Below are 27,869 nucleotides of genomic sequence, written 5' to 3'. Positions count from 1 at the left end.
GATAAATTAACTTCAGTATCTTCATTTGTACACAGAGTGATCACACATTTTATTTGGCCACACTTACATGCTGTTGTATCTAAATAAAATATCTTGTCATTAGGCAAATTCTATCTTATACACAAATAAAGTGGACTTCTTCCATTTTCCCCAAATTTCACTCTCCTTGGATCCACCTTGACATTTTGCAAAACCTCTTCTTTAAGTCAGTCCAGCCCTGTTTTACTCCAAACTGTGCGCTGTTCTCAGCTCAGCATTCATGGAGGCTGCTGCTGCTGCTGCTAAGTCGCTTCAGTCATGTCCGACTCTGTGCGACTCCATAGACAGCAGCCCACCAGGCTCCTCCGTCCCTGGGATTCTCCAGGCAAGAACACTGGAGTGGGTTGCCATTTCCACCTCCAATGCATGAAAGTGAAAAGAAAGTGAAGTCGCTCAATCGTGTCCAACTCTTAGCGACCCCATGGACTGCAGCCTACCAGGCTCCTCCGTCCATGGGATTCTCCAGGCAAGAGTACTGGAGTGGGGTGCCATTTCTTCTCCAATTCATGGAGGCAGATATCCTTAAAACATCACACATCTTTAGCTACAGGAAAATACTTGTGCACTGACCAAACATATGTAAAGAATTCAAGGTTTTCCAGTTTCCAGTGGTGCTTTGTTTGAAGGTCCAGGGCTCAAGAGACCCTTGTGTTGGGGCAGCACCAGTTACTGAACTTGGTTCTTCACTTAGGAAAATGGAGTTCTTTGTTTTCAATCTCTCTTGACTTACTGTTTTACAAATAGCAATAACTTCAATACTGGCATGTTCATGCCAAGTTGGATTGTGTTGAATTTGTAAAGCCAATATAGTTTTATCTCCCCTTTGTTCTGATGGGAATTTCAATTGTCATACTGGCCCTGTTTATTTCTCTTATTCTCTGTATAAAAGTTTATGAAATGAGGATGGAGGAAACCCAGAAATGCATCATGCAGTCAAGTCTGTTGATATAGCCAGACATTTGCGTCATATGGATGGAAAATTTAGGAAGCCATGTAATGCAGTGGAGTATATCTAGAGTTCAGATCTCAGCTAGAATGTGTTTGCTGTCTGAACTTGGACATGTCACTGAGTTACTTGACCTCAACTTTCTCTTCTGTTAAATGGGTATATACGGTACCCATCCTACCTACTTTCCAATGTGGTAGGGAGGTTCAAACAGACCCTGTTTGAATGCTCCCAGAAGCCTTTACATTGTATCCTTGGCCAAGCAACTGTGATGATGTCTATGGTGGGAGTGATCAACTCTGTCCTATTTATTTACCTAAACTGACTACCTGATTTATTGATTTATTTCTTCAGTTTCAAACATTTGAGTTTCCTCAAGAGAAAAGGTATCATCAAAGAGTGTAGTTTAAAAGATCAGATCCCTCTCTTTTCTTTTTCTTCACTCTTCCCTTGACTTTATTTACCATCATTGCATTTACTCTGTGACTCACCAAGATGTTTTTGAGCGTCTACTCTATGCATGCCATTCAAATACTCCTGGGAAGATAGTACTCAGTAATGCAGACCTTCCCTCAAGGGCCCAGATAATTCAGGTCTCTTCCCTCAAAGGCCTTACAATCCAGTAGCCTCCAGGTCTCTATCTCAGCTCTCCCATGGCTCTGAAAATAACCTCACCACTTTCTTTTACTTCGTTTTCATTGATTCTGCCACCCCAGGTATGAGCTATTTCCTCCTTCTGCAGCATTAAACTGGCCTTTCCACACATGATGTTGTCAACCTGTTTCATACTATCTGGCTATTTTCTACTCACCCTTCAGCTCAAGGTTTAGACGTCAATTCTTCTGGAAAGCCCTCTTTGATAAACCATAGGGGATTGGATTGGCGAGCTCTCTTAGCTCTGTATATTTCTCTTCTCGTGGCACATACCCCATTAAACTGTACATTCCCGGGTTATTCTGTGACTTCTGCCAACTTAGAGCTGCAGAGGTTTCTGGGCTGCGTGAATCCTTGTCACCACTGTGGCCCCTGAAGCTAGCAGAGGACCTGCCATACCAAAGATGCCCAGGACTTTGCTACTGAAACAATGGCATGAATATCAAGTTCTTGCCTATTTGAATAGTTCATTGCCCTTGCTTTCTGGCAGTCTCTCCTAATTTCATTTCTTCCAAATCCAAGTATAATTCATTTTGTGACAGCCTTTTTTTCAAGTTGGCAAACTATTAGAGGCTAAAACTTATGCAACACACAATGAAAGACAAGGTCATATTTTATCATCTTTGCCTGTTGCCTTAACCAGATTAGACATCTTTCTACAAGTAAGGTGAATGCAAGCCAACAGATATTTATCATGTCAAACACCTGATTACAAAGGACGGAAGAAAAAGAGGGAAGTGTTAAAGATGAAGATGGCAAGTCCCTGCCTTGAAGGAATTTACATTCTTAGGAGAGGCTCATAACAGCCACATAGGGAGATTGGAAAAGACTCATTGGAAAAGATTCTGATGCTGGAAAAGATTGAGGGCAGGAGGAGAAGGGTGTGACAGAGGATGGGATGGTTGGATAACATCACTGACTCAATGGACATGAGTTTGAGCAAACTCTTCACTATCTGGGAGATAGTGAAGGACAGGAAAGCCTGGCATGCTGCAGTCCATGGGGTCACAGAGTCGGACACGACTTAGTGACTGAACAACAACAAGGGAGATTGGATAACTGAAAACACACACACACACACAAAAGGAAACCTCAAAAGTTTGGTTCTGGAAATCCATGATAAATTATGTGGAGGTGGTACATAGCTTCTGTATCTTAACAATGTCATGTCTCCTCAAGGCCTTGGGTTGTCTCAGCTATGTTTAGGATCCACCTTTGAGAGAGGACCAAGGAAGAAATGTCCTTGGGAAATAAACTTTCCTGATAGGTAGAAAATTCAGTTTTCATAATGTGATGTGAGTGAGGTTGCTTCAATTAGCAACATTCACGGTGGAGCTGGCACTACTCTGGGTTACTTGGTGCTTGCTGTGTGTGCAGCAACCCCCTCTCTTACAGAGAAAGTTGTCTTACACCAAATCTATTAATTTCCTATTTTAGATGCAGGCAGAGAATCCCCTGGATAGCTACGATGGAGTAAGTAGCACAGCAATATTATCCCAAGTCATATCTGCAGGGTAACTGTAAGCAAGCTGTTTAGGGGAACACACGCCATTCTTTTCTTGTTGTGGATATGGTTAAATGTAGTAATATTAGCAATGGTGCAAGTCTTTGAAATTCACCTTGGATAGAAATTTGACGCTGATGTTACCCTGGTGGTGGTGGCAAGAACTCCCCCCTTCCACCTTCTTTAGCTCCTTGTAAAAGGAGGTGGATTGTGGATTGAAGGTTTCCTCCATACCCAGGAGATGAAGGGTCTTTGTGGAATGATGAGTTAAAACGTGTTGATCTGTTCCTTCCATTATGGAAACAGTTTCTGCTAATATTTATTTGCTTGGTTCAATTGTCAATTAGTTCATCTGCCCTACTGTCTGCACCACTCTATTTGGGATGGTGGTGGGCAGCTCCAGCTAGCACTCAGGGATGCGTGGCAGTGACAGTGAGGCCATGCTATTGATGCAAAAGAGGATGGCTGAACTGCTGCTGCCCTAAATTCCCTTTGTGTTTGCAGCCGTGAACGTGGCCCTCCAATGTCAGTTTCTGGTTTTGACAGTTTCCTGTAGTCATACGAGAGATTACATTGGGGGAAATTGGATGAAGGACACACAGCAACTGTCCTGACTTTTTTCTTTTTCAACTTCTTGCTTTGCAGTCAGAATTAGATTGGTCAAACTATGATTTTTCATCCTGCCGCTTGGGGTGACCTCAGATTATTTGCATAGTCTTTCAAAGCTGCCCATCTATAAAATGAAGATAATGATGGAGGCTGTGGAGTGCATTGAGGGAGTTACATTTATACAACACTTAGGGCAATAGAATGCATATGTTGAGAGCCATTCTAATTATATCCTTATTTATTTATTTTTATTTTTGGCTGTCCTGGGTCTTTGTTGCTGCACAGACTTTTCTCTAGGGGCAAGCAGGGGCGACTCTCTAGTTGCAGTGAGCAAGCTCCTCATTCCAGTGGCTTCCCTTGTTGCAGAGCTTGGGCTCTAGGGCACGTGGGTTTCAGTACTTGCAACTCCGAGGCTCTAGAGCACAGGCTCAATAGCTGTGGTGCACAGGCTCAGTTGCTCCGTGGCACGTGGGGTCTTCCCAGATCAGGGATCAAAACCGTGTCGCCTGCATTGGCAGGTGGATTCTTTACCACTGAGCCACCAGGGAAGCACTTCTAATTATATTCTTGTTGTTATTAATAATGTTATAATCACCATCATCATCATTAACACTACTAACCCCTCTTGGGTTCTGGATCTTGAGATGACAAGAACAAGATCTCATGCCTTTTTGGTAACTTCCGACTTTGGCTAGAATACTTCAGAAAATATTTCGTGATTGAATAGTTCTACTATAGCCCTTACAGATATCCACGCTCATCTTAGCCAACAGAGGCCAATGATAGCATCCTTGAAGGAACCTCAGCTTTGGAGAAAGATGTGGATTTGAGGTCTGCCTCTGACATTTGGTGGCTCACTGCTGAGGAACCCGCCTGCCAATACAGGAGACACAAGAGCCACGGGTTTGATCCTTGGGTCAAGAGGATCCCCTGGAGGAGGAAATGGCAACCCTCTCCAGTATTCTTGCCTGGAAAAGTCCATGGCCAAAGGAGCCTGGTGGGCTACAGTCCATGGGGCCACAAAGAGCTGGGCAAGAGTGAGTGAGTGAGCACACATCTGCCACTTACTAGCTTCCAGAAACCTTTTGCTTCTCTATCTGTGAAATGGGTTTGATAACAAATAAGTTTAGTAAAAACACACTTCCTGTAAAGATGAAATTAGACATGTATATCAAGTAGCTACCATTATCTAATGCTGAGAATGAACTGAGTGACAAGCTGCTATTCTGCCTGGTACTTTTTTTTCTATTTATAATGGGCAATAATAAGGCATTTCCAGCTATTTCACAGACAGAGAAGTGAAGCCCTGTGCCGCCTGGCTTTCCAACAAGAAATCTTTCAGTATGATGTTGGGATATTTCAATAGGGAAAATTTTTTTTTTTTCCAAGAGTGCAGGGCAACACTTGATGGTTTGACTTTGTTTCCTGGCTCCCTGAGTTACTGGGTGAGTCAGAGCGTATCTTAGTCCTCATCGGGACCTGAGAATTTTTCAAGGGACAAAACATTTGGACTCTGGGCATGTGCATACCACTCTTTAAGATGCTCCAGGCAACAGTGGTGAGAAAAAAATCACCAGGGGTTCCTGCCCTCAGGAAGTTTACAGTCTAGTTGGAGACAGACCTCAAACTGCAGATTTTACCGTAATATCTTACAGAAGGGTCCCCCAACCTCCAGAATCTAATGCCTAATGATCTGAGGAGGAGCTGATGTAATAGTACTAGAAATAAGTGAGTGAGTGAGCATTAGTCACTTAGTCGTGTCCAACCCTTGTGACCTTATGGTGTGCCAGGCTGTTCTGTCCACGGAATTCTCCAGGCAAGAATACTGAAGTGGGTATAGCCATTCCCTTCTCCAGGGGTTCTTCCCGACCCAGGGATCGAACCCAAGTCTCTTGCATTACAGGCAGATTCTTCACCGTTTGAGCCATCAGGGAAGCTCAACAGAAATAAAGTGCACCATAAATGGAATGCTCTTGAATCATCCCAAAACCATACCCCTCTCCCTCCCTGGTCCCTGGAAAAATTGTCTTTCATGAAACCAGTCCTTGGTGAGGACTGCAGTCTTACAGGAAAACCCAAATGAAGTTTTTGGCCAACCCAATATATGTAATGTAAAAATACACATAATGTCAAAGTCAAAGTGTACATCATGTCAGACTTTGACCAGGATTTTAAAGGACAAGTCAGGGTCCTCTAAGACCCTGTGGATGCAGTGAGCAAGATAAGAAAGCCCCTGTTCTTAAGTGCCCGAGACTGTTGGCTGGGAACTTCACTTGCTCGAGGCTAATAATTATTTTTGTTTGTTTTTGACACAAGCACGTTTCTCTTTGGAAATACCACCTCATAAGCCACCATGTCAAGGCTACTGATTAACACCAAGTGCCATAAATACCTGATTGTCCCTAACTTTTAAGGAGTTGAGAAAAACAGCCTCTCCGTTGCCTTCTGTGGCTCCACATGGAAAGTCAGGATGGAACATTTCGTAAGCGTGACACCTCACTGTCGCAAATCCGCCCCGCCTCCCCTGCTTCGTGTTTCTGGGGCTGGGGTTTTCAGCCACAGCAAGGTGGCTCCTGGCCTCTCTCTCCTCTGTGCCTCCCTGCGGAGGCTGGGAAAGTGAAATGAAACAAATTGCTTTTTCTCCAATCTGTGACATGGATTCCTGTTATCGTGGTTGTTTGTTGGTTTTTTGTGAATTATGGTCCCAGAGCAATTGCAGAGCTCTTTGTTCCAGAGATTTTTTTTTTTTTAGTAAGCTCATGTAGTTAGGAAACCAAGGTTTGTATACTCACCTTACAAACTACAAGATCAGTTTGTAAGCTGACCTGGAGGTCAGCTTTGAACCCATCTCCAGGTGTTTAAGGATGTGGGGCTTGGGGCTTAGGAGTCTGATGGATTTGGTTAACTAGTTTTTTCTAGTTGTGTGAATGGCAGGAAGTACTGGATTGACCAGAAGGTTCATTTGGGTTCTTCTGTAAGGTGTTATGAAAAACCTGAGTGAACCTTATGGCCCACCCGATAACTCCACCTTGCTTAAAAAGAGAATGATGGTAGGTGCTACATTGGGTTCTTATCAAATATGATAATATAGGCAAAGCTGCTTTGTTGAATTTTGTATCTTTGGTGCTTAGAACAGTGACTAGTACATAGTTAGTACTCTTATCATCACCATCATCTTCATCACCACCGTCATCTCCATCTTTATCATTTTCATCACCATCACTATATCACCATCAGCTTCATCCCCACCATCATCATCTCCATCCTCTTTATCATCAATATCATCTCCATCTTCGTCTTAGCATGGATTCAGTGACAGGAACTCTTCAATAACACCACATCAGGTTCAAGTTCTGGGTTCCACCACTTACCAAATTTACAAACTCCCGTAGTGGGAAATATTTTTTCACCTGTTTGGAGCCTCAGTGTTCTTACCTTTAAAAAGACCAGAATATCTATCTCTTGGGGGTGCTTATGGGGATTAAAGTGCCCGGCACAGAGTAGAATGAATCCAATGCATCTGCCCATGTGTTTTTCAGAGAAGAAAGAACTTTGCTGGACTAGAAAGGGGACTGATTTCATCCCTACAGTGGGTATATATGCTCAAGGACTTTCTAGATTATGAAACACATTCCCATAGATTTGATCCCTAGAGCATCACAAGAGCCTCATCAGAAAGGAGAATATTTGTTTTTGTTTTTTTTTTAGGAAGGAAAATATTTTTGATTTATGTTAATAAATGAGGAAATGGGATACACAATAGTTCCACCATTGAGTTTCTGATTTTTCAGCATTTGTCTCCAACCCCGTAGTCACAGCACCAATAAAAAGTTAGATGGTAACCAACAGGGAAATTGCCCAGCATAGAGTTTTTTATTTTACTTATTTTATTGCGACCCATAAAAGATTTTACATCACAACCCAATTCACCCGCATAAAAGTTTCATGAAACATTTCTCTTACTCTATTCTATTCTTTCCCAGTGCGGTATAGTTTATTTCATTTAGAGAATGTTGATGCAATAACCCCCCACCAGAGTTTTACATCCCAAAGGATCACACCTGTAATTTGAAAACAATACATTTCACCCCAAAATTGTGTATAAGAATAGTCTGAGGCACCTTTACACAGCATCTGAGGCTGGATCCTACCCACCCTCAGAGATTTTAAGCCGGTGGGTGTGGGGTGGAGTTCTAGCATCTGGCTCTATAGGACCACCCCTAGGTGACCTGATGGCCTGTGGGCTAAAGAGTCATGTCCTATTACCTCACTCTGATTGTCTCCACCTGAAACATTCTCCGCTATTGGGTGTTTTGACTTTTTTGTGTTTTGGGTTTTTGCATTTTCTCTGTCACTCCCCAGAACACCAGGGAATCTTTCTGTCTTGGTCTCATACTTTTTGCTTTCTAGGAGAAAGCAAGGCCCCTTTGATTGAAGAACTGAAGTTTAGCTCTTCAATTATTAGTTGGACAAGGAGCTTGTGGCTCATAAGAATGACTGCTGAGCCCACCTATTGAGCGAGTCCTTTGAGGAGGGGCTCTGGTCCTCTGGTGATGCGATTTTGAGAGGGGAGCAGACGCATCCCTTTAAGGAACCTGAGTGAAAGTGAAAGGTGTTCAGTCGTGTCCGACTCTTTGCGACCCAATGGACTGTCTAGTCCATGGAATTCTCCAGACCAGAATACTGGAGTGGGTAGCCTTTCCCTTCTCCGGGGGATCTTCCCGACCCAGGGATTGAACATTGGTCTCCTGCATTTGCAGATGGATTCGTTACCAGCTGAGCCACCAGGGAAGCCCAAGAATACTGGAGTAGGTAGCCTATCCCTTCTCCAGCATATCTTCCCGACCCAGGAATCGAACCCGGATCTCCTACATTGCAGATTGGATTCTTTACCAACTGAGCTACCAGGGAATCCCAAGGAACCTGAGAGAGCTGCTTAATTTCATCCTGCATTAATTAATTAATTAATAATCACATCCCCAGACTGTGATTGGAAATAGGACTGTAAGAATGGCACAAATGCTGTTTATCCAGATTTTCTTTCCAACCCTGGGAAGCTGGGAATAAAAAAAAAAAAAAAAAAATCACCCAGGGGCTCCCTGAAGTAGCACCACCAACAGATCAGCAGGAAAGTGGAATTCTTCCGGGCAGCCTTCTCCGCCCTCACCTCCTCCTCTGTTATACAATTTAATTACAAGTTTAATCACTTCAGAAACCTCATCCATTCCCTCCAGTGTAGCGAGATCTCTCCTTTCCAAGCAGGCGTCTCAGTGATAAGCGGCTGTCCATGCAAAGAGTGGATGGGTCTCTTGAAACCTCTCCTTGGGCGAGCCAGAAAGACATGACTAAATAAAAACTGAGATTGTGTTGACATTTCACTGCGGTGGTTGTAGTTTTAATAATAAAGGAAGAACAAAGTATTTGCAGCTTTAAATAAAGAGGCAGCATTTGGCATTGAAATCGCAGGGGATTTTGTACGAGGTTTTATTTTTGCTCATTGGGAAACAAGAAAAAAATGGACTTAGAAGAGACAGAAGTTCAAGACAAGAGGAAAACAAGAGACTCTGATTTTCCTTCATGCCCTTGATCATTACTGGGGTTCTGTGGTCAAGGGTGGGTTCCTTTTCTTCAGAACCTACTGCAGGTCCTTCCTGTTGGGTCCTCGGGGACAAAGATGGTTTTGGATTTCACTCACCACGTTATTGAATGTGATGAATGAAGCTGTTTATCTAGCGCATCCTCTGAGGCAGGGCACCGTGCGTGTTTGTTTTCCCGTGATTTGATTTTTATCATGATCTTCTCACAATTACCCTGTGAAGTCACTCATCATGTTCCCCATTAAACAGAAGCAAAAAAAAAAACAACAAAAAAAAAATACTGGAGCCCGGGGCATTGCAACAACTTGCCTGAGATCACACAGAGAGTCTGCCAAGGAGCCAGGCCTGAGCATCTTCCACACACTCGCCCCTGACAGTATTTTAAGATCAATTTACAATTAACCACTCAGCTTTGTTATACATTTATCTGCAGTATTCTCAGGGTGTGTTTTTAAAAAACGTATCCATCACCATCTCTCTTATCTCTTCAAGCTCTGTCTCCATCCCTCTTCCCTCTCCTCCCCTTCTCCTTTTGGCATTCCCCCCACCCCTGCCCGTACCCTCTTGAAAATATAAAACAAAAATAAGAGAGTCGCGTGAGCTTCCCGGTGGAATTCCTGAGTTTGCTTGCATACCATATATTTAGTTTAGTAATGAAAAATTCCAGCTCCGGGCGGTGCAGAGGATAGCATTTCTAATGTTTTTTAAACAGCTATTAATGTAGTCGAGCGCTGTGTGGGTTTTCTTTCTTTTTTTTTTCCCTTCCTCGTCTATATAATCATCTGCTCAGTGTACACTCAGAAAGGGAGAGCAGGGGCCAGAGGAGGGGCGGGCTGTGATTGATGGATCAGCTCCAGGAAGGAGTCCCCTCTGGGGCTGGTTTGGGGAGCAGTCAGATGTTGAGGAGGAGGTCAGCCGGGCGGCCCCGGCCCCCCCTCCTCCCGCACCCCCGCCGTCCCCACGTTGCACAGCGCACACACCCTCGCTCCTCATCGAGGCTCTCTCCTGCCAGATGCTCTGTGGCGTGGCACTGGCACAGCTGCTAAGTTTATGGAGGAGAAAGGAAGCAGGATGGTACAGCAGGTACATTTCCCCCATTTTTCTGTTTCACTCGAAACTGTGCTTTGAATGGAGCGGAAGCCTTTCTTGGTATGAAGTCTCTGTTACTCTCTGTGTGATGTGGATTTTGCTCCTTGAATCATGCCGGGAGGGAAAGCAGAGGAATTCAGCCAAGTGTGTGTGCGTGTGCGTGTGTGCGTGTGCATGAGCTTTTCTGCTTGATGTGTAAGAACTGAGCTGGTCTTCGAACCCGCAGGTTAATGATGTAATTTTGCATTTCCCTTCTTTGGTTTCAGTGCCCCCAGGGGTATGATGCAGTTTGAGTTCTTTTCGGTCCAGCACTGGAGGCTTTTCTCTGAATATGCGCAATTTCTTGCCAGAGAAGTAGAACAGACCAGGCTGAGAAACTCAAGTCGACCAAACTGTCAGCAGGAAGGAGAACTGCAGGCAGCTGAGAAGGGGCAGTCTCCTTTCTCTAGTCAGAGTTGGTGGGAGGGGTGGGTCCCAGGGCAGGAGACACCGCTTTTCTAGGCGGTGTGGAGAGGTGTAATCAGTTGGTTTAGGAGGACTGAACCATTCCCATGCATTTCTTTACTAGGGGGGGGCTGTGTTTAGGCCAGAAGAGGTTTGAGGGGACAAGAAAATGGACTGGGAACAGATAAATTTCAGACGCAAAAGGAGAAGGGATGCTCTAGAAGTTTGATGATTAGAGCTGGGAAAACACACACAGAGACGAGAAAGAAAGATACTTAAAGTCCACCTTGGCAGGCACTTTTCCCCCCTCAGTAAAAGTCAGACAGTTCACGGTGAAAAGAATAAATCCGTTCCGTGCTCTGCCACGTAAGGACTCTTTTCTGCAGTTGAAATGTGCTTTGCATTAGATGGTGAGCCAAAATATTTTGCCAAGTCCGATGGGCTGCCAGTCTTGGTTCATTTGTTAGTTTCCCAAAACTACTTTATTAAACCAGTCAGGGCTGTGCCCAGGAGAAGGAGACGTCTAACAATAACAACAACAACAAAACCCCACCAAAATATTAAAAAGAGCACCTCCCGTTTTCTCTCTGGCTCTGCCTCCTGGGAAAATTAAGGGTGTGGGATGTTTCAGCGACCAAGGAAATTCTCCTTGTATTTGAGGGGCGTCTCACTGAATGCCTGCAAGCAGCGAAGTCCACACACTGTGCTAATGGTCAGATTACGGTATTTGTCTTAAAATAGCAATAATATCCCGGCTATTTCATGCTTCAGTAAAATATTTAAATTGAAATGGCATTTTTTTTTCCTTTGGTGAATCAGACTTGGTTGCATTTTAATAACCCGTTTTTCTCTCTGTAACTGGAGTGCAAACTACCCACCGGGGTGTTTCGGGGAATGAAGGGAGGGGGGTGGTTCCCACGTCATCTGGCTGCTGTTGAGTTGCTGTTCTAATTGAGGTTTGGCCCAGGAGGACGAAGTTTCTTTTCCACTTATCCTAATAGATGCTCTTGATTTCAAATTTCTACCCAGTTCTGCAGCAACCAAGGGTGGATTGGAAAACACGAGGTCTTGGCTTCTTTTTCTTCCCTTTTGTGTATTCAGCAGTAACCCAGGGAAGTCCAGGCATTGAAAATCAGATGCTAGGATTGCAAAATCTTTTGAAGCCCCCACGCAGATGATGTGGTTGTTCAGTTGCTGAGTTGCAACCCCGTGGACTGCAGCATGCCGGGCTTCCCTGACCTTCACTGTCTCCCAGAGTTTGCTCAAACTCATGTCCATTGAGTCGGTGATGCCATCCAACCATCTTATCTTCTGTTGTCCCCTTCTTCTCCTGCCCTCAATCTTTCCCAGCCTCAGGGATGATGTGGAGGTGCATGCAAGGCAGAATCACCCTCCACTGTCAACTCAATACCCCCACAAGCACCCTGACTTAGGAAACATCAGCATCTCCGTGATCATTCCACTTATTTGGGAAAAGCAGGCATTTGGCATTAGAGAAGAGGGATGATCCTCAGACAGTAAAGAATCTGCCTGCAATTTTGGAGACCTGGGTTCAATCCCTGGATTGGGAAGATCCCCTGGAGGAGGGCATGGCAACCCACTCCAGTATTCTTGCCTGGAGAATCCCATGGACAGAGGAGCCTGGTGGGCTGCAGTCCATGGGGTTGCAAAGAGTCACACACAACTGAGCGGGTAAGCATAGCACAGAGGGATGAAGGGAGCTTCTGCAAATCAGGGAATGTCTAGTCAGTATGCTCTGGATAATTGTTGCCTATCCCTACCACCAACATGAAATTGACTTCAGCTTCCCCTTATTTCCCCCCACCCCCCGCCCCGGAGCATGCTCATGTGACTTAAGACTTGTCTTGACCCAGAGTGGAAAAGATGCCCTTAATGTGAATATGGACTTCCCAAGTGGTAAAGACTTTACTAGTGGTAAAGAACCTACCTGCCAAAGCCAGAGATATAAGAAACACAGGTTCAATCCCTGGGTTGGGAAGATCCCCTGGAGGAGGGCACAACAACCCATTCCAGTACTCTTGCCTGGAAAATCTCATGGACAGAGGAGCCTGGTGGGCTACAGTCCATAGGGTTGCAAAGAATCGGATATGACCCAAGTGACTTAGCATGCAAGCACAAGGTGAATATATTTTTTTCCAGAAAATTCATTTCAACCATGCTAAGAATCCGGGAGCATCACTAGGGAGGAAAGAAAGACATCTCCGAAGCCCTTTGAAGGTGAAAAATAATTCCATAGGAAGAACGATGATCTTAATTAAATATTAGATGTAATTAGCCCAAAGTGTAAATGTTGGGAATATTAATTAGGGTCTCTTTGGAATGGTTGTCAGTGTTAATAAGAAACCGCAGGGGTCCCACCAACATCTGTCTGAGAACTCCAGGCATGGGAGTGCATCTCTGGTTCCAAGGACTTGAGTGCTACCTGTAGGCTCCTTGGCTACCGTGGACAATGTCTGTTAGAGTTGAGTACCCTGGCTTTATTTTTCTGGGCTCCAAAATCACTGCAGATGGTGATTGCAGCCATGAAATTAAAAGACGCTTACTCCTTGGAAGGAAAGTTATGACCAACCTAGACAGCATATTAAAAAGCAGAGACATTACTTTGCCAACAAAAATCCGTCTAGTCAAGGCTATAGTTTTTCCAGTGGTCATGTATGGATGTGAGAGTTGGACTATAAAGAAAGCTGAGTGCTGAAGAATTGATGCTTTTGAACTGTGGTGTTGGAGAAGACTCTTGAGAGTCCCTTGGACTGAAAGGAGATCCAACCAGTCCATTCTAAAGGAGATCAGCCCCGGGTGTTCTTTGGAAGGACTGATGCTAAAGCTGAAACTCCAATAGTTTGGCCACCTGATGCGAAGAGTTGACTCATTGGAAAAGACTCTGATGCTGGGAGAGATTAGGGGCAGGAGGAGAAGGGGACGACAGAGGATGAAATGGCTGGATGGCATCACCGACTTGATGGACATGGGTTTGGGTGGACTCTGGGAGTTGGTGATGGACAGGGAGGCCTGGCGTGCTGCAGTTCATGGGGTCGCAAAGAGTCGGACACGACTGAGTGACTGAACTGAACTGAACCCTGGTTTTGCCAGATTGGTGCAGGTTTGGGTGGAGGTTAGGATTTGTCCTGGCTCCAGTGGTGCTCCTACTTGGTCCTTGCCCTTGGCCCTTGGAACCTCAGAGCCTTCAGAAGCCAGGCTTCAGGCTTGAGGTGGCGGAAATTTCCCAAGCTGCTATTCTAACACTTGCAGAGGATATCCCTCGTCCCTCCGCAGTTTGGCAATCAGAAGCCTGGCCTCTTTGAATCAAATATCCCAGCACCTTCAGGCTCCCCATGTGGCACTAGTGGTAAAGAATCTGCCTGCCAGTGCAGGAGATGAAAGAGACGAAGGTTCCATCCCCAGGTCGGGAAGATGCCCTGGAGAAGGAAATGGCAACCCACTCCAGTACTCTCTCCTGGAAAAAAACCATGGACAGAGGAGCCTGGAGGGCTATAGTCCACAGGGTCACAAAGAGTTGGACATGACTGAGCAACTGACTGACTGACCCTAGCACCTGACATGCCTCCTGGTGGAAAACGGGTCTCAGAGTCACTGTATATGTGACAGAGAGTGGCTTATTTATTTAAAATCAGAAACGTATCTCCCCACCAGGGGATCTTCTTGCCAGATGAGAGATACCTTGGCATGGGATAAACACGGGCTCTGGTTCAGCTCCTAGCTTTCCTCAGAAATACCTGTGGCTGTGACCTCACAATATTATTTATCAGCTCTGGGCCACAGTATCCTTTACAACGAAATAAAGTGGGATTCCAGATGTAAAGCAGAGTCTAGACCTTGGCACTATTAACCTTCGGAGCTGGATAATCCTGGGTGGTGGTGGGGTGATCCTGTGCATCGTAGGGTGTTCAGTAGCATCTCTGGCCTCCTAGAAGCTCTAGACGCTGGTGCCACTTAATCCCCAGTTGTGATGCCACTTAATCCCCAGTTGTGACAAACGAGAGTGTCTCTAGTCATTGCTTCATGTCTCCTGGGAAGAAATCATCCTTGCTTAAGGACTTTTGCTGTAAAAACGCTCAGCACCATGCCTGATACCCACTACATGTGAGTGTCACTCGCTTTGTCTTCTGGGCTCTGGTTTGAAGAGGATGTCTTTCAGATGGAGCAGAGAAATGTGACACCATCACTGGTCTTCTCATAAGCCCACTTTTGCTGGGTTTGACGAACTTGTGTGTACAGTGTAGATCTCTGGTGATACAAAGAACATTCTGGAAAAGATTCTATGGCATCCCTCTCCCACCATGCTTAACACTGTTGATCTTCAAGTCTGGCTGAGCCACCCACTCCTTGGTTTAGGGAGAAGGCACCCCCTTTTCTATCCCTGCTTTACCACTGACTGTATTTCCTGCCCAAAGTATTTGTGCAAACACAGCTTCTTAACTGATGTCCCCGTGATTCATGATAAGTCTGCCACAACGATGAGAAAACCTTTTCTGCAAAGGGCCCAATAGTTCAATAGTTTAGGCTCTGTGGCCTATATGGTCTCTTATCATAGTGACTCAAGTCTGCCACTGGGGCACAGTGAGCATGGTGTGTCCCAATAAAACTTTATTTACAAACACAAGTCATGGGCCAGATTTCTTCCAGAGTTCATTTGCGCATCCCTCTCCTATCCCCTCCCCTCCATCCTGTTGCCAAATGAAGCCTAACAGAGCCCAGAGTTCACTGGCTAAGCATGCACTCACTTAACAGACACTGGGGTCTGTTGACTTTGCAGCCAGTGTGCTTTGGAACCCTGGAGATAGAGCAGAGAATGTGATGCAGCCTTCTACCATCTGGATGTTCACAGGCAAATCATCAGGCAATGGCAGTACCTCGAGTTACATGGGAAGTGAGCAAAGCTGAAGTAGAGCATAGAGGACAGGCAGCTGATGTGATATTATTGTCAAGGAGACTGGCTGGGGGATCTGGAACCTCAAAGAGAAGCCAAGGGCTCCCCTGGTGGCTCAGTGGTAAAGAATCTGCCTGCCAATGCAGGAGACACGGGTTCAATCCCTGGTCCGGGAAGATCCCACGTGCCAGAGGGCAACAAAGCCCATTCTCCATGACTACTGAGCCTGTGCTCTTGAGCCCAGGAGCCACAACATGGAAGCCCATGTGCCTAAAGCCCGAGGTCCCAAAGAAAAACCACCACAGTGAGATACTCACACGCCACAAGTTGAGAGTAGCCCCCGCTCTTTGAACTAGAGAAGAGCCAGCACAGCAATGAAGACCCAGCAGAGCCAAAAGTAAATAAATAAATATTTTAAAAGAGAGAGAGAAGCTGAGACTAGCCAGGCAAGGGAGTAGGAGAGAACTCCCCAAGCACAGGAGGCAGCAAACAGGAAGACATGATGTTGTTGAGAGGATAAAGAGACCATACGCTTCCTGAGGTCAGGCCCTTCCCTGGGCAGTGCCAAGAGGGGTCAGATCCTAGCACGGAGCAGCTGCTGCTTTGCAGAAGCACGTGGGACTGGTTCTCTCTTCCTGAGATGGCTCTGCCATGCAGAAAGGCGAGGTGGGCGTATACGTTCCTGTGAAAGCCTTTCTACTGAAGGTGGAGCAAGGAAAGCCGTGTCTATATTGACCATCTCTCTCTACCCCTGATCCTGTGAGCATTTCAGGCTCCCTTGGTGTTTTTTACAAGACCGTCTTTCAGAGACAAGCGAGGGGAGGGGCAGGAGAGGCTGAAATAGATCTTTGGGCAGAAGTGAAATCTGTCTCAGAGAATTTCCCTTTGGAGGATTCTCAAGGTCCCAAAGCTTCTAGGACTTCTCATGAGCCAGAAAGAAGTTGCATCACATGGAATTTCTGTGCACAAGTCTATTGAGCAGCCCTGTAGAAGAAAAGAATATTAGTTGGCTGATATACAGTATTTTTTTTTTTTTTGGTATTAGTCAAGACCTTTTTGGTTGCATGTAATGGAAAATCGGACTTACACAGACATTTACTGAGTTATGGAATTTAAACAGCAGCATTACTGACTGCAGAAAGAGCTGGATCCAAGACTTCAGATGATGTCAGGGGGACTCAGTGGGTCTGCGTTTCCATTTCTGGGCTCCGTTTTCCTCCGGGTCGGCTTCTGCTTTAGGGAGGCCCCCTTTCAAGAGGCATTTCTTGGTAGCTCCAAGCTGGTATTATGTTTTCCAGTTACCAATCATCGTAGTGAAGGAACTTCCTCCCTGAACGCCAGTCGGGTCCCAGGATAAAGCCTCACAGGAGTGGCAAGGGGTCAACTCACTAACCGGCTTAGAGGGATGAGCATGAGCCCCCATCACTGTGGCCGTGAGAGGAGAGCCCTCTGGTCAGCCAGACTGGGTCACGTGACCCAGAGGAAGGTTCGGCCACATCTGCAGGTCATGGGCTGGGAGTGGACGTGTCCCCTGAGAGGAAACTGGGCTTATCCTTGAAGAGGCTGAACAGTGAGCGACAGTGATGGTGAATGTGGTTTCCCAAGGACAGATAGTTAACTTTGCACCTCAAGCGATCCAACCCCAGCACAGTCGGACCCTCACAGCCCCCCAGTGCCGTGAAAACATGTTGCCAAGAAAGCCACGGCTGTGCATTTTTGCTTCCGATGGCACAGACATTTGGAGAAATTAGTCCAGGGGAGGAAAGGGCCTGCTGGGGGTGTTTTCACTTGTAAAATGTTTTAAACTTATCCTAAGTGCTGTTCTCTTCCAAGTGTCATCTTTAACATTCTAATTAAGGTTCCTTCTAAACAAATGCACCAGCTCTTGGCACCACTCTTGAGAATAAACTTTTTTTCTAGCCTCTCTGTCATAATGGGTTTTGCTGTATTCAAGTTGCTTGGGCTGAAGATGCTCTCAAATGTCAGTGGCAGGGACTCTGGAGATGGGAGAGATTCTGACATTGTTGCCCTGGTATCATTACAGGAGGGATGAAGTCACATCTAATTGGCCACAGACAATGGGAGAGGGAACTATTGGGTGGGCTTAATTGCTAAGCTTTCCCTCTCTCTCTCTGACTGTGCAATCCCATTTCTTAAGACCATGGAAAATTTAGACCTCTGGGTTACAGTCCCTGATGCCGTCTGTGTGTGTACGTGTGTGTGTGTGTGTGTGTGTAGGGTAGTAAAGTTGTGGGGGTGGGGGTGGAAAGAGAGGTTTCCTGAAAGGGAAGCATTTGAACACTTCTTTTTTTATTCTTTTGACTTGACTGTAATTATCACATTGCATGTTTTGCCTAGATCTGAAGGGCGAATTGTTATATAATGCTCTACTTATAAAAAAAAAAAAATAGGGAATCGGGGGGAGGCATTGATTAACGAGGCTAAGAGTCAAATCCATGTTTTGCAGAGACACTTAAAATGAGACTATCGTAGAGGGTCATCGTTGTCCAAATTAGGTCTTGAATTTTCATCAGCCACTTCATGTTGGCTCTGAGAACATCACACACACACACACACACACACACACACACTGACCCTTGCAAGGACCACCACCCCCATCCCATTATGTGAGCCAAAGCACATAAAATGTTGATTAAATTCTAATGCTTACACGAATTGTCTCTCCTCTCAAGAACACACACGTTCAATTTAATCTCTCTTGGCATTTTAAGTATCAAATCAAGGCTCCGCTGTCACTGGCGACGACTACAGGCTCACATGTTCCAAAATGGGAATGAAATTAGAAAGACCTGCCAGAAAAGTCCAGTGCAGAAGAACACAGACTGTCACATTGTGTAGCTCTTGGGCTGCATGACATGCGAAAGGGTCGTCCACCTTTCAGAGCCTCGATTTCTGCATCTGTACAGTGGGCCTGTCTCAGTGATAACGGTTCTGTCCTTTAGTTGCTAAGTCCTGTCTGACTCTTTGCAGCCGCCTGAACTGTAACCTGCCAGGCTTCTCTGTCTGTGGAATTTCCCAGGCACGAATACTGGAGTGGGTTGCCATTTCCTTCTCCAGGGGATCTTCCCCACCCAGGGATGGAACCCATGTCTCCTGCATTGGCAGGCGGGTTCTTTACCACTGAGCCACCAGGGAGGCCCTGGTGATGGTTACTTCATCCTTATACGGTCTGATGAAGACGGTACCCATCTCAGGCTCTGGGCACCACCCTGGTACCCACGTGACATCTGGGGAGCTGTTGTTCCTGGGTCTGGGGAGAAGGTTCTGCCTGGTGCTCGCTCATGGTTTCTCTCCCTCTCTCTGATTTTCCAGGGTAATCAGGAAGCAGCAGCTGCCCCTGACACAATGGCTCAGCCTTACGCTTCGGCCCAGTTTGCCCCCCCTCAGAACGGCATCCCCGCGGAATACACGGCCCCTCACCCCCACCCCGCACCGGAGTACACTGGCCAGACCACCGTCCCGGAGCACACGTTAAACCTGTACCCTCCCGCGCAGTCGCACTCGGAGCAGAGCGCCGCGGACACGAGCGCGCACACCGTCTCGGGCACGGCCACAGTAAGTGTGCGCTGGTTTCGGGGGGCAGGGCGGGACCCCAGGATTCCTGGAATGACTGCGGGGCACACCTCTATGCAACTAGGGGGGCCCCATCCTGAAAAGCGATCCCTAAGCTCATCTTTGGAGTCCCAGCCTCTCCAGGTTCACCTCACTCACCTGCGCGCATCCTCTCGAGACGCTGGTTTAAATCAATACATTTCCCCATTAACCGCGTGTTTTGTTAAAGGGGAATGTTAATCTCTTTTCTGCTTCTGCAGTTTCGCTTTTTCTGGGATTATGTCGTCTGTGTGGAATTATACACTATGTAATCTTTTTTTTTTTTTAATTGCCTTTTTGGAGATGCCATTTACATACCGTAAAATCCACCTATTCAAGGTATACAATTCAGGGATCATTATGGTATTTACAGAACTGTACAACCACTGCCACAGTCTATTTTAGGAATATTTCCATCACCCCCCAATCCATCTGTCCTTTGCAGCCACCCCCTGCCGGGTTCCCGCCCCAGCCCTCCATATCTTAGCCAAATTCATTCAAGTTGCACCCACATTGTGGCTTATGTCCTTAGCGTCTTCTTTATTGCATAGCCCCCGAGGTATGGGTGACCTGGGCTGCCAAAAGGCAGCAAGAGAATTTTGTAGAACTGTTTTGCATTTTGATGGTGGTGGTAACATACCTCTGTGCACCCAAAAGTCAACTTTCTTGCCTATGAATGGATGGAATGGATTAAAAACAAGCAAACAAACAGAAAAGAAACAGTCTATCACCACTACCAATGGAAAGCAATATTGCTGGCTATTCATAAAAGCTAGTCACTCTAAACAAAAATGATGATTAAAAGTACACCACGTTTATCTGCATACCACCGGAAGTAGCCATGCAATGTGCATCTCAGGAGAGGTATATGTAAACATTTAGGAAACCTTGTTCTATGGAATTCTTGAGAAGCCTGGACACATGCAGCTTCTCTCCAGAACACTTTATAGGTGCAAGGCACTTAGGCCTCTTTCTCCTAACCTCTGAAAAACTAGTATTTGTGAAGAAGTGTATTGGTTTGAAACGTCATCTGTCTTCTTGGAACCAAGTTCAGTTCAATTCAATTGCTCACTTGTGTCCAGCTCTTTGCAACCCCATGGACTGTAGTACCTCAGGCTTCCCTGTCCATCACCAACTCCTGGAGCTTGCTCAAACTCATGTCCATCAAGTGGGTGATGCCATCCAACCATCTCATCCTCTGTCATCCCCTTCTTATAACCAAGGCAACCATCTAACTTTGCTACCTGGTACCTCATTCACTTGGAAGTTCAGTTTGGAGATTTTTCAAAATAATGTAAATTGGAAAGTTTTCTATTGCCTTCCCTTTTTTATTGTGCCAAAATACATATAAAAAATTTAACCATTTTATCATGTACAGTCCAGTGGCATTAAGTACATTCACAGTGTAGCACATCCATCACCACTACAGAGCCCCAGACATCCCCATCTCCCCAACAGGAAACCTAGTATCCATCAGGCAGACGTCTTCCATTCCTCCCTCCCCACAGCCCCTGGGAGTCACCAGTCTGCTTTCTTTCTGTATACATTTGCCTCTTCTGGCTTTTTCAAAAGACTCAGTCATACAGTATATGACCTTTTGTGTCTGTCTCCTTTCACTTAGAATGTTTTCAAGGTTCATCCGCGTTGTAGCATGGACCAGCACGTCATTCTTTTTCTATGACTGAATCCTGTTCCACTGTATGGATAGGTCCTATTTTGTTTATCTGTCCATCCATTGATGGGCATTTGGCTTGTTTCTACCTCTGGGCTATTGTCAATAGTGCTGCCGCCGCCTTGTTTGTCATTGTTTGCTGTAACTTAGAGACGGATTTATTAAGTAGGCTTGCAAATGTCGTAGGTGCTTATTGTCGACGATAAGTATTGACTACCAGTGGTAGTGATGGGGCTGTTGTTCATTTGTGTGTTGGTTTTTTGTGTGTGTGTGATAACCAATGATAGGGCTTGTTATTTTAGGACTAAAAAAGTTCCCATCAGGCATCATTTATTAAACTTCCACATGGACCAACCATACACACTGCTGTGGAAGATTCATTCCTTCACTCACAGAGATTTATTAAACATCTACTTAGGCCAGGACTCATACTTGATGATGTGAGTGAGCCACACGGAAATGATCTTTTCCATCTTTTTTGAAAAAAATTGTATTTCGGCTGCACTGGGTCTTCTTTGCTGTGTGCGTGGGTTTCCTCCAGTTGTGGAGAGTGGGGCTCCTTTCCAGCTGCGGTGCACAGGCTTCTCACTGCGGTGGCTTCTCTTGCATGGGCTCAGGAGCTGTGGCACATCGGCTTTGTTGCCCCGTGGCACGTGGACTCTTCCCAGACCAGGGATTGAACCCATGACCCTTGCACTGGCAGGTGGATTCTTAACCGCTGGCCCACCATGGAAGTCCAGCTCATTCCCTCTTAGAACTAAATGTGGGAGACAGAGTAAAAATGTAGGAATCAAATAGCTCTATAAACAGACATGGTGAGTCATGTTCTTAAGGAAAAGACCAGTGCTATGGAGGATTAAAAAAAAGAGGAGAGGTACCACCTGCAAATGAGTAGCCGGAGGACATTTCTTCAAGGACATGATATTTAAGGGGAAAAGAAAAAGCTTCCAGGTAAAAGGAATACCAAGGTCATGGGTCCCAAGGTTGGAAAGAGCTGGGCTTATTCAAAGACTTGAAAAAGAAAAAATACCGAGGCAGCGTGTCTAAGGGCTTGTGAAGAGGGTGTAGGGATGCACAGTGGCAAAGGAGAACAAGAAGCAGCCACAGGGATCCTATGGTGTGTTCTATAAGAGGGTGGGATTCCCAGTTGAAAGCTATGGGAAGCCATTGAAAAGAGTTTAAGCCAGAAAAGTTTAAAAAATGACATTTCGAAGGGTGGAATTAATTATGCCTATGCTGTGCTTAGTCGCTCAGTCATGTCCAACTCTTTGAGACTCTATGGACTGCAGCCCCCACCAGGCTCCTCACTCCATGAGGATTCTCCAGGCAAGGATACTGGAGTGGGTGGCCATGCCCTCCTCCAGGGGATCTTCCAGACCCAGGGATCAAACCCATTTCTCCCACACTGCAGGCAAATTCTTTACCATTTGAGCCACCAGGGAAGCTTACCTTAAAGGAAATATTAAGCCAGCAGGCTCAATATCCTTTTCTCACATAAAGAACTCTTAAGAGATCAACCCGGCAACTTTTAAATTGCATCTTGTGTGTCCACAGTGCCCCTGGCACTACAGCGAGGTGACATGGTGAGCAAACAGGCTCCCTCGATCAGAGAGCTTTTATGCAGAGAGCCAAATACATAGGTCAAAGATGGTTCCACCAGGGTCAATGTGACCTCCTTTTTTCAGTGTTTATTTTTACTTTGGCCGTGCCAGGTGTTGGCTGTGGCATATGGATCTTCAGTCCTGTCGTGGCATGCTGGATCCATAGTTTAGGCATGTGTGCTCTTAGTTTTGGCATCGAGTTCCCCAACCAGGGATGGCACCTGGGCTCCCTGCATTTCGAGCTTGGAGTCTTAGCCACCGGACTACCAGAGAAGTTCCTGAGACTTCTCATTAAAGGTGTTGAACGAACAGAAAATGGTCAGTGCTGAAGGCAGTATGGTGAGCCATTTGCATAGAGAGCTTGAATTGATACCTTTGTCAAGTGTAGGCAATGGAGAGAAAGTCAAGGACTGATCACTAGAGAGCTCATGGGTGGTGAGGTCTGGAAGAAAAGGCGCTATTAATGAGACATAAAGAGGGTACCTGGATGGAGGGTTGAACCAGAGAGTGCTGTCATGGCAGCCTGGCAGGCATGAACTGAGGACATGATTGAAGCTGGCATAGTGGATATCACCGAAGACCCAGGAGAAAGTAAAGTATTGGGGAGCAATTCCAGGGGGCCAAGAGTTGAGGAATAAATGGGAAATACCAGAATGGGTGTGCACAGTACCCTCATAAGCCTTTGGAGTAAAGAGGAGAAAGAAAAGATAGCAACAGAAGAGCACAGAGGTCTGAGGAACTGGTTTGTAGGAGAGTGGATTTTGACTCAATATTTTACACCACAGAGAAGAGAGATGGAGGAAGGACAGGGAATCAGAGATAGGGAATGACTCAGGGAGAAAGCAGCAGAGTATTTTGGAGGAAATAGGAAGGAATCTGACCGTGAGCACACAGATTCAGTAGGTAGTCTGGGAAAGGAGAAGATGTGCTTTATTTTTTACAGCTCCATTGACATATAAATGACATACAATAAGCTGTGCATACTTAATAATTTTGTAATTATTTACTGTCAATAAGTACATACGTATGGAACCATTTCAACTCTCATGATAATAGATATATCCATCATCTTCAAAGTGTTCTTTTTTTCCACCTGGTAATCACTTTATTTTTGTTTACTTATTTATTCATTTGTTTATTTATATTGAAGTGTAGTTGATTTACAATGTTGTATTACTTTCAGAAGTACATAAATACAGTTGTACATATATTCAGTTATATATACATATATATGTGCATACATATGTGTGTGTGTATATATATATTCTTTTTCATTTTATATATAGTCATTTGTATCTCTTAATCCTAGATTCCAAATTTATCCCTCCCCTGCCTTTTCCCTTGTTTTGTATATCTGTGAATCTGTTTCTATTCTGCAAATTCATTTGCTCCATATTTTAAATCCCACGTATAAGTCAGATCATATAATATTTGCCTTTCTCTTCATGACTCACTACACCTTGATGATCATCTCTAGGTCTATCCATGTCGCTGCAAATGGCATTATTTCATTCTTTTTTATGGTTGAGTTATATTCCACTGTATATTTATATGTAACAGCAAAGAAGTTCCTTAAAAAACTAAAAATAGAGTTGTCATATGATCCAGTGACCCCACTCCTGGGTATTTATCTAGAAAAAGAAAACTATAACTTGAAAAGATACACGCACCCTGGAGTTTACTCATAACCCCTCTGTAATCTTCCCTCTCCATTCTCCTCTCCCCCATTCCCAGGAATCAACTGATCTGCTCCTGTAGTTTAGTTTTCAGTTTCTAGAATTTTCTATAAGTGACAGCAAGCATTGCATGTTTTTTCCCACTTCTTCTGGCTCCACTCTCACTCAGCATCATTGTTCACAGATTTGTCCACCTTGTTGCATGCATCAGTCCGTTCAGTCAGTTCAGTCACTCAGTCGTGTCCAACTCTTAGTGACCCCATGGACTGTAGGCACACCAGGCTTCACTGTCCGTCACCAACTCCTGGAGCTTGGTCAAATTCATGTCCATCAGGTCAGTGATGCCATCCAGCCATCTCATCCTCTGTTGTCCCCTTCTCCTCCTGCCCTCAATCTTTCCCAGCATCAAGGTCTTTTCCAATGAGTCACCTCTTCATGTCAGGTGGCCAAAGTGTTGGAGTTCCAGCTTCAGCATCAGTCCTTCCAAAGAATATTCAGGACTGATTTCCTTTAGCATTGACTGATTTGATCTCCTTGCAGTCCAAGGGATTCTCAAGAGTCTTCTCCAACAGCACAGTTCAAAAGCATCAAGTCTTCGGCACTCAGCTTTCTTTATATAGTCCAGTCTCACATCCATACATGACTACTGGAAAAACCATAGCCTTGACTAGACAGACCGTTGTTGACAAAGCAATGTCTCTGCTTTTTAATATACTGTCTAGGTTGGTCATAACTTTCCTTCCAAGGAGCAGGCGTCTTTTAATTTCATGGCTGCAGTCACCATCTGCAGTGATTTTGGAGCCCCCAAAAATAAAATCTGTCACTGTTTCCATTGTTTCCCCATCTATTTGCCATGAAGTGATGGGACTGGATACCATGATCTTAGTTTTTTGAAAGTTGAGTTTTAAGCCAACTTTTTCACTCTCCTCTTTCACTTTCATCAAGAGGTTCTTTAGTTCTTCTTTGCTTTCTGCCATAAGAGTGGTATCATCCGCATATCTAAGGTTATTGATGTTTCTCCCGGCAGTCTTGATTCCAGCTTGTGCTTCATCCAGCCCAGCATTTCTCATGATGTACTCTGCTGCTGCTGCTGCTGCTGCTGCTAAGTCACTTCAGTCGTGTCCGACTCTGTGTGACCCCATAGACAGCAGCCCACCAGGCTTCCCCGTCCCTGGGATTCTCCAGGCAAGAACACTGGAGTGGGTTGCCATTTCCTTCTCCAATGCATGAAAGTGAAAAGTGAAAGTGAAGTCGCTCAGTCGTGTCCGACTCTAGCGACCCCATGGACTGCAGCCTACCAGGCTCCTCCGTCCATGGGATCTTCTAGGCAAAGGTACTGGAGTGGGGTGCCATTGCCTCTCCGGATGTACTCTGCATATAAGTTAAATAAGCAGGGTGACAGTAATCAGCCTTGACATACTCCTTTCCCGATTTGGAACCAGTCTGTTTTTCCATGTCCAGTTCTAACTGTTGCTTCTTGACCTACATACAGATTTTACAGGCACAAAGTAAGGTGGTCTGATATTACCTTCTCTTTAAGAATTTTCCACATTTTGTTGTGCTGTACACAGTCAAAAGCTTTGGCATAGTCAATAAAGCAGAAGTAGATGTTTTTCTGGAACTCTCTTGTTTTTGATGATCCAACGGATATTGGCAATTTGATCTCTGGTTGTTGGCATGCATCAGTAGCCTACTCCTTATATACTGCTTTGTAGAATGTGCCACAATTTGTTGATTCATTTACCTGTGGATGGGCATCTGGTTGTTTTCCATTTTTGGCCGCAAAGAAATGACCAGCTTACAAATAGGGACTGCCATGGATGCCTGAAAACATTTCAGTTTTGAGGCAAAAAAAAAACCTGTCACTGTCCATTCTGGCTGCTGTAACAAGACTAGACAGCAGAAATTTATTGCTCACAGTTCACGAGGCTGGAAGTCTAAGATCAGAGTGCCAGATGGTCAGGGGAGGGTCCGATTCCTGGTTCAGAGCCTCTCTGCCTTTTCACATGATGAGAGGGGTGAGGGGCTCTCTGAAGTCTGTTTTATGAGGGCACTAATCCTATTTGTGAGGGTTGCACCCTCATGACCTAATCACCTTGCCAAAGCCCCATCCTCTAACGCCATCACGTGAGACTTGAGGATTCTAACATGTGGGTCTGGGGCAGTGATTGGGGGACACAAGCATTCATACCCTAGCAAGAAGGAAGAGTAAGTGTGTGAGGAAATGGATGAATCCTGAGGTCAAGAGACAACCTGAGAAGGTCCTTGTATGCGACCTTCAAGCTCATCGTCAACTGACAGAGTGAGAAAGGGAAAAAATTGGAAGCAACAGAATGAGTCCTAAAATTGGGCAAATCTGCCAGGAATCTGGCTCAGAGAATCCCTAGGGTTTTTGAAGGGCATGGACAGCCTCTCTGACTTTGGAGACTGTGGAGTTGTGGTGGGACATGGTTGTTTGGTGACTGTGTCTATTCTAGCGATGTTTGGATGGTACACACTGCTTACAGGAGCTCTTCCAGGAAAGAGGACCATGATGAGGTGAACCAGGAGGGATTTGTGTCTGATCCTGAAGGGAGTCTTAGAACGTAGCCTCTTAGCTGGTTTTGAGGAAGGAGCAGTCATCCTAACAGGTGCCATCTTATTTTCTGCTGCAATTACATACTTGTGCTTTTCTCCCTTCTGCCAAAAGGGAAGATGCTTCTGTTTGTCGGTGACCTACTTTTGAGTTGTAGTAACCTGGCCTGACTGAGCAGAACATAGTCTATGACGAGTTTCTTCAAACTGTCTCTGCATCCTCATGAGTTTACCAAGTGCACCATCTCTTTACTTAACCTCAAAGTGGGTCAGAGCCATGCTTCTGCCAACCCTGGAATACACAGCCCTGTATCAGACACCTCATTTATTACCCACAGGGTAGAGTTGTACCCAGAATAACTCCAACTGTCCTTTGACCGGTGCACAAAGTGCTTATTGCCAGTCTGAGGTCACTCGAGGGGCCGTTATAGAGAAAAGATCGATCCATCTGGTAGGCTCCAAGAACATCTAATATATGCACATCATTTCACACAAAGTGCAGGATCTGTAAAAGGGAAGCAGACTGCACCCAGAGTTCCCAGCCAGAGTCGAGGAAAGTACAGACAGAAAAGAACTACCAGGTCATCCTTTCAGCTCCCCAAGGACTGAGATGAGTCCCCGCAGGACATTTTTCTGCTGAATGCCTATTTAATGCGGGCCTCCAAACACATCATGGATCACTGTGCTGACAGAGCCAATGCTGTATTATATTAGAGACTGCTCCTGACAAGGTATTTTACTCTTGACATATTATAATTAGAGATTTGCAAGTGGTGAATTTCTCCATGTATCTCCAATAGCAACTTAACTTCTATTTTTAACACCTCTGCAGTCTGTCTAACAGTTTCCCACCAGCTCCAGGAACTAATGGGAAAAAGAACGTAGGACTTAGAGCTTGGTCTCTGAGCTCTGGGCTCCGTCAACAGAGAGAGGAGCTGTTTAA

General features: G+C 45.3%; 1 protein-coding gene across 8 annotated transcripts in view; it reads left to right on the top strand.

Annotated features, from left to right (window-relative positions):
- The window catches only part of RBFOX1 (RNA binding fox-1 homolog 1), a 442,476-nt gene that overhangs the window by 216,429 nt on the left and 198,178 nt on the right, over window positions 1-27,869 (top strand). For all 8 annotated transcript variants that reach the window (XR_011462653.1, XM_070362796.1, XM_070362797.1 and 5 more), the window contains exon 2: window positions 19,125-19,367. Coding sequence is in view for 7 of the 8 variants with exons in the window: in XM_070362796.1 (XP_070218897.1) it covers window positions 19,125-19,367 (243 nt within the window). In the remaining variant the exon portion in view is untranslated. The remainder of the gene's footprint in view (window positions 1-19,124; window positions 19,368-27,869) is intronic.

The sequence above is a fragment of the Bos mutus genome, chromosome 25 (genome assembly GCF_027580195.1).
Source record: "Bos mutus isolate GX-2022 chromosome 25, NWIPB_WYAK_1.1, whole genome shotgun sequence".
Taxonomy (NCBI): domain Eukaryota; kingdom Metazoa; phylum Chordata; class Mammalia; order Artiodactyla; family Bovidae; genus Bos; species Bos mutus.
This window is presented reverse-complemented; position numbering and strand designations above follow the sequence as displayed.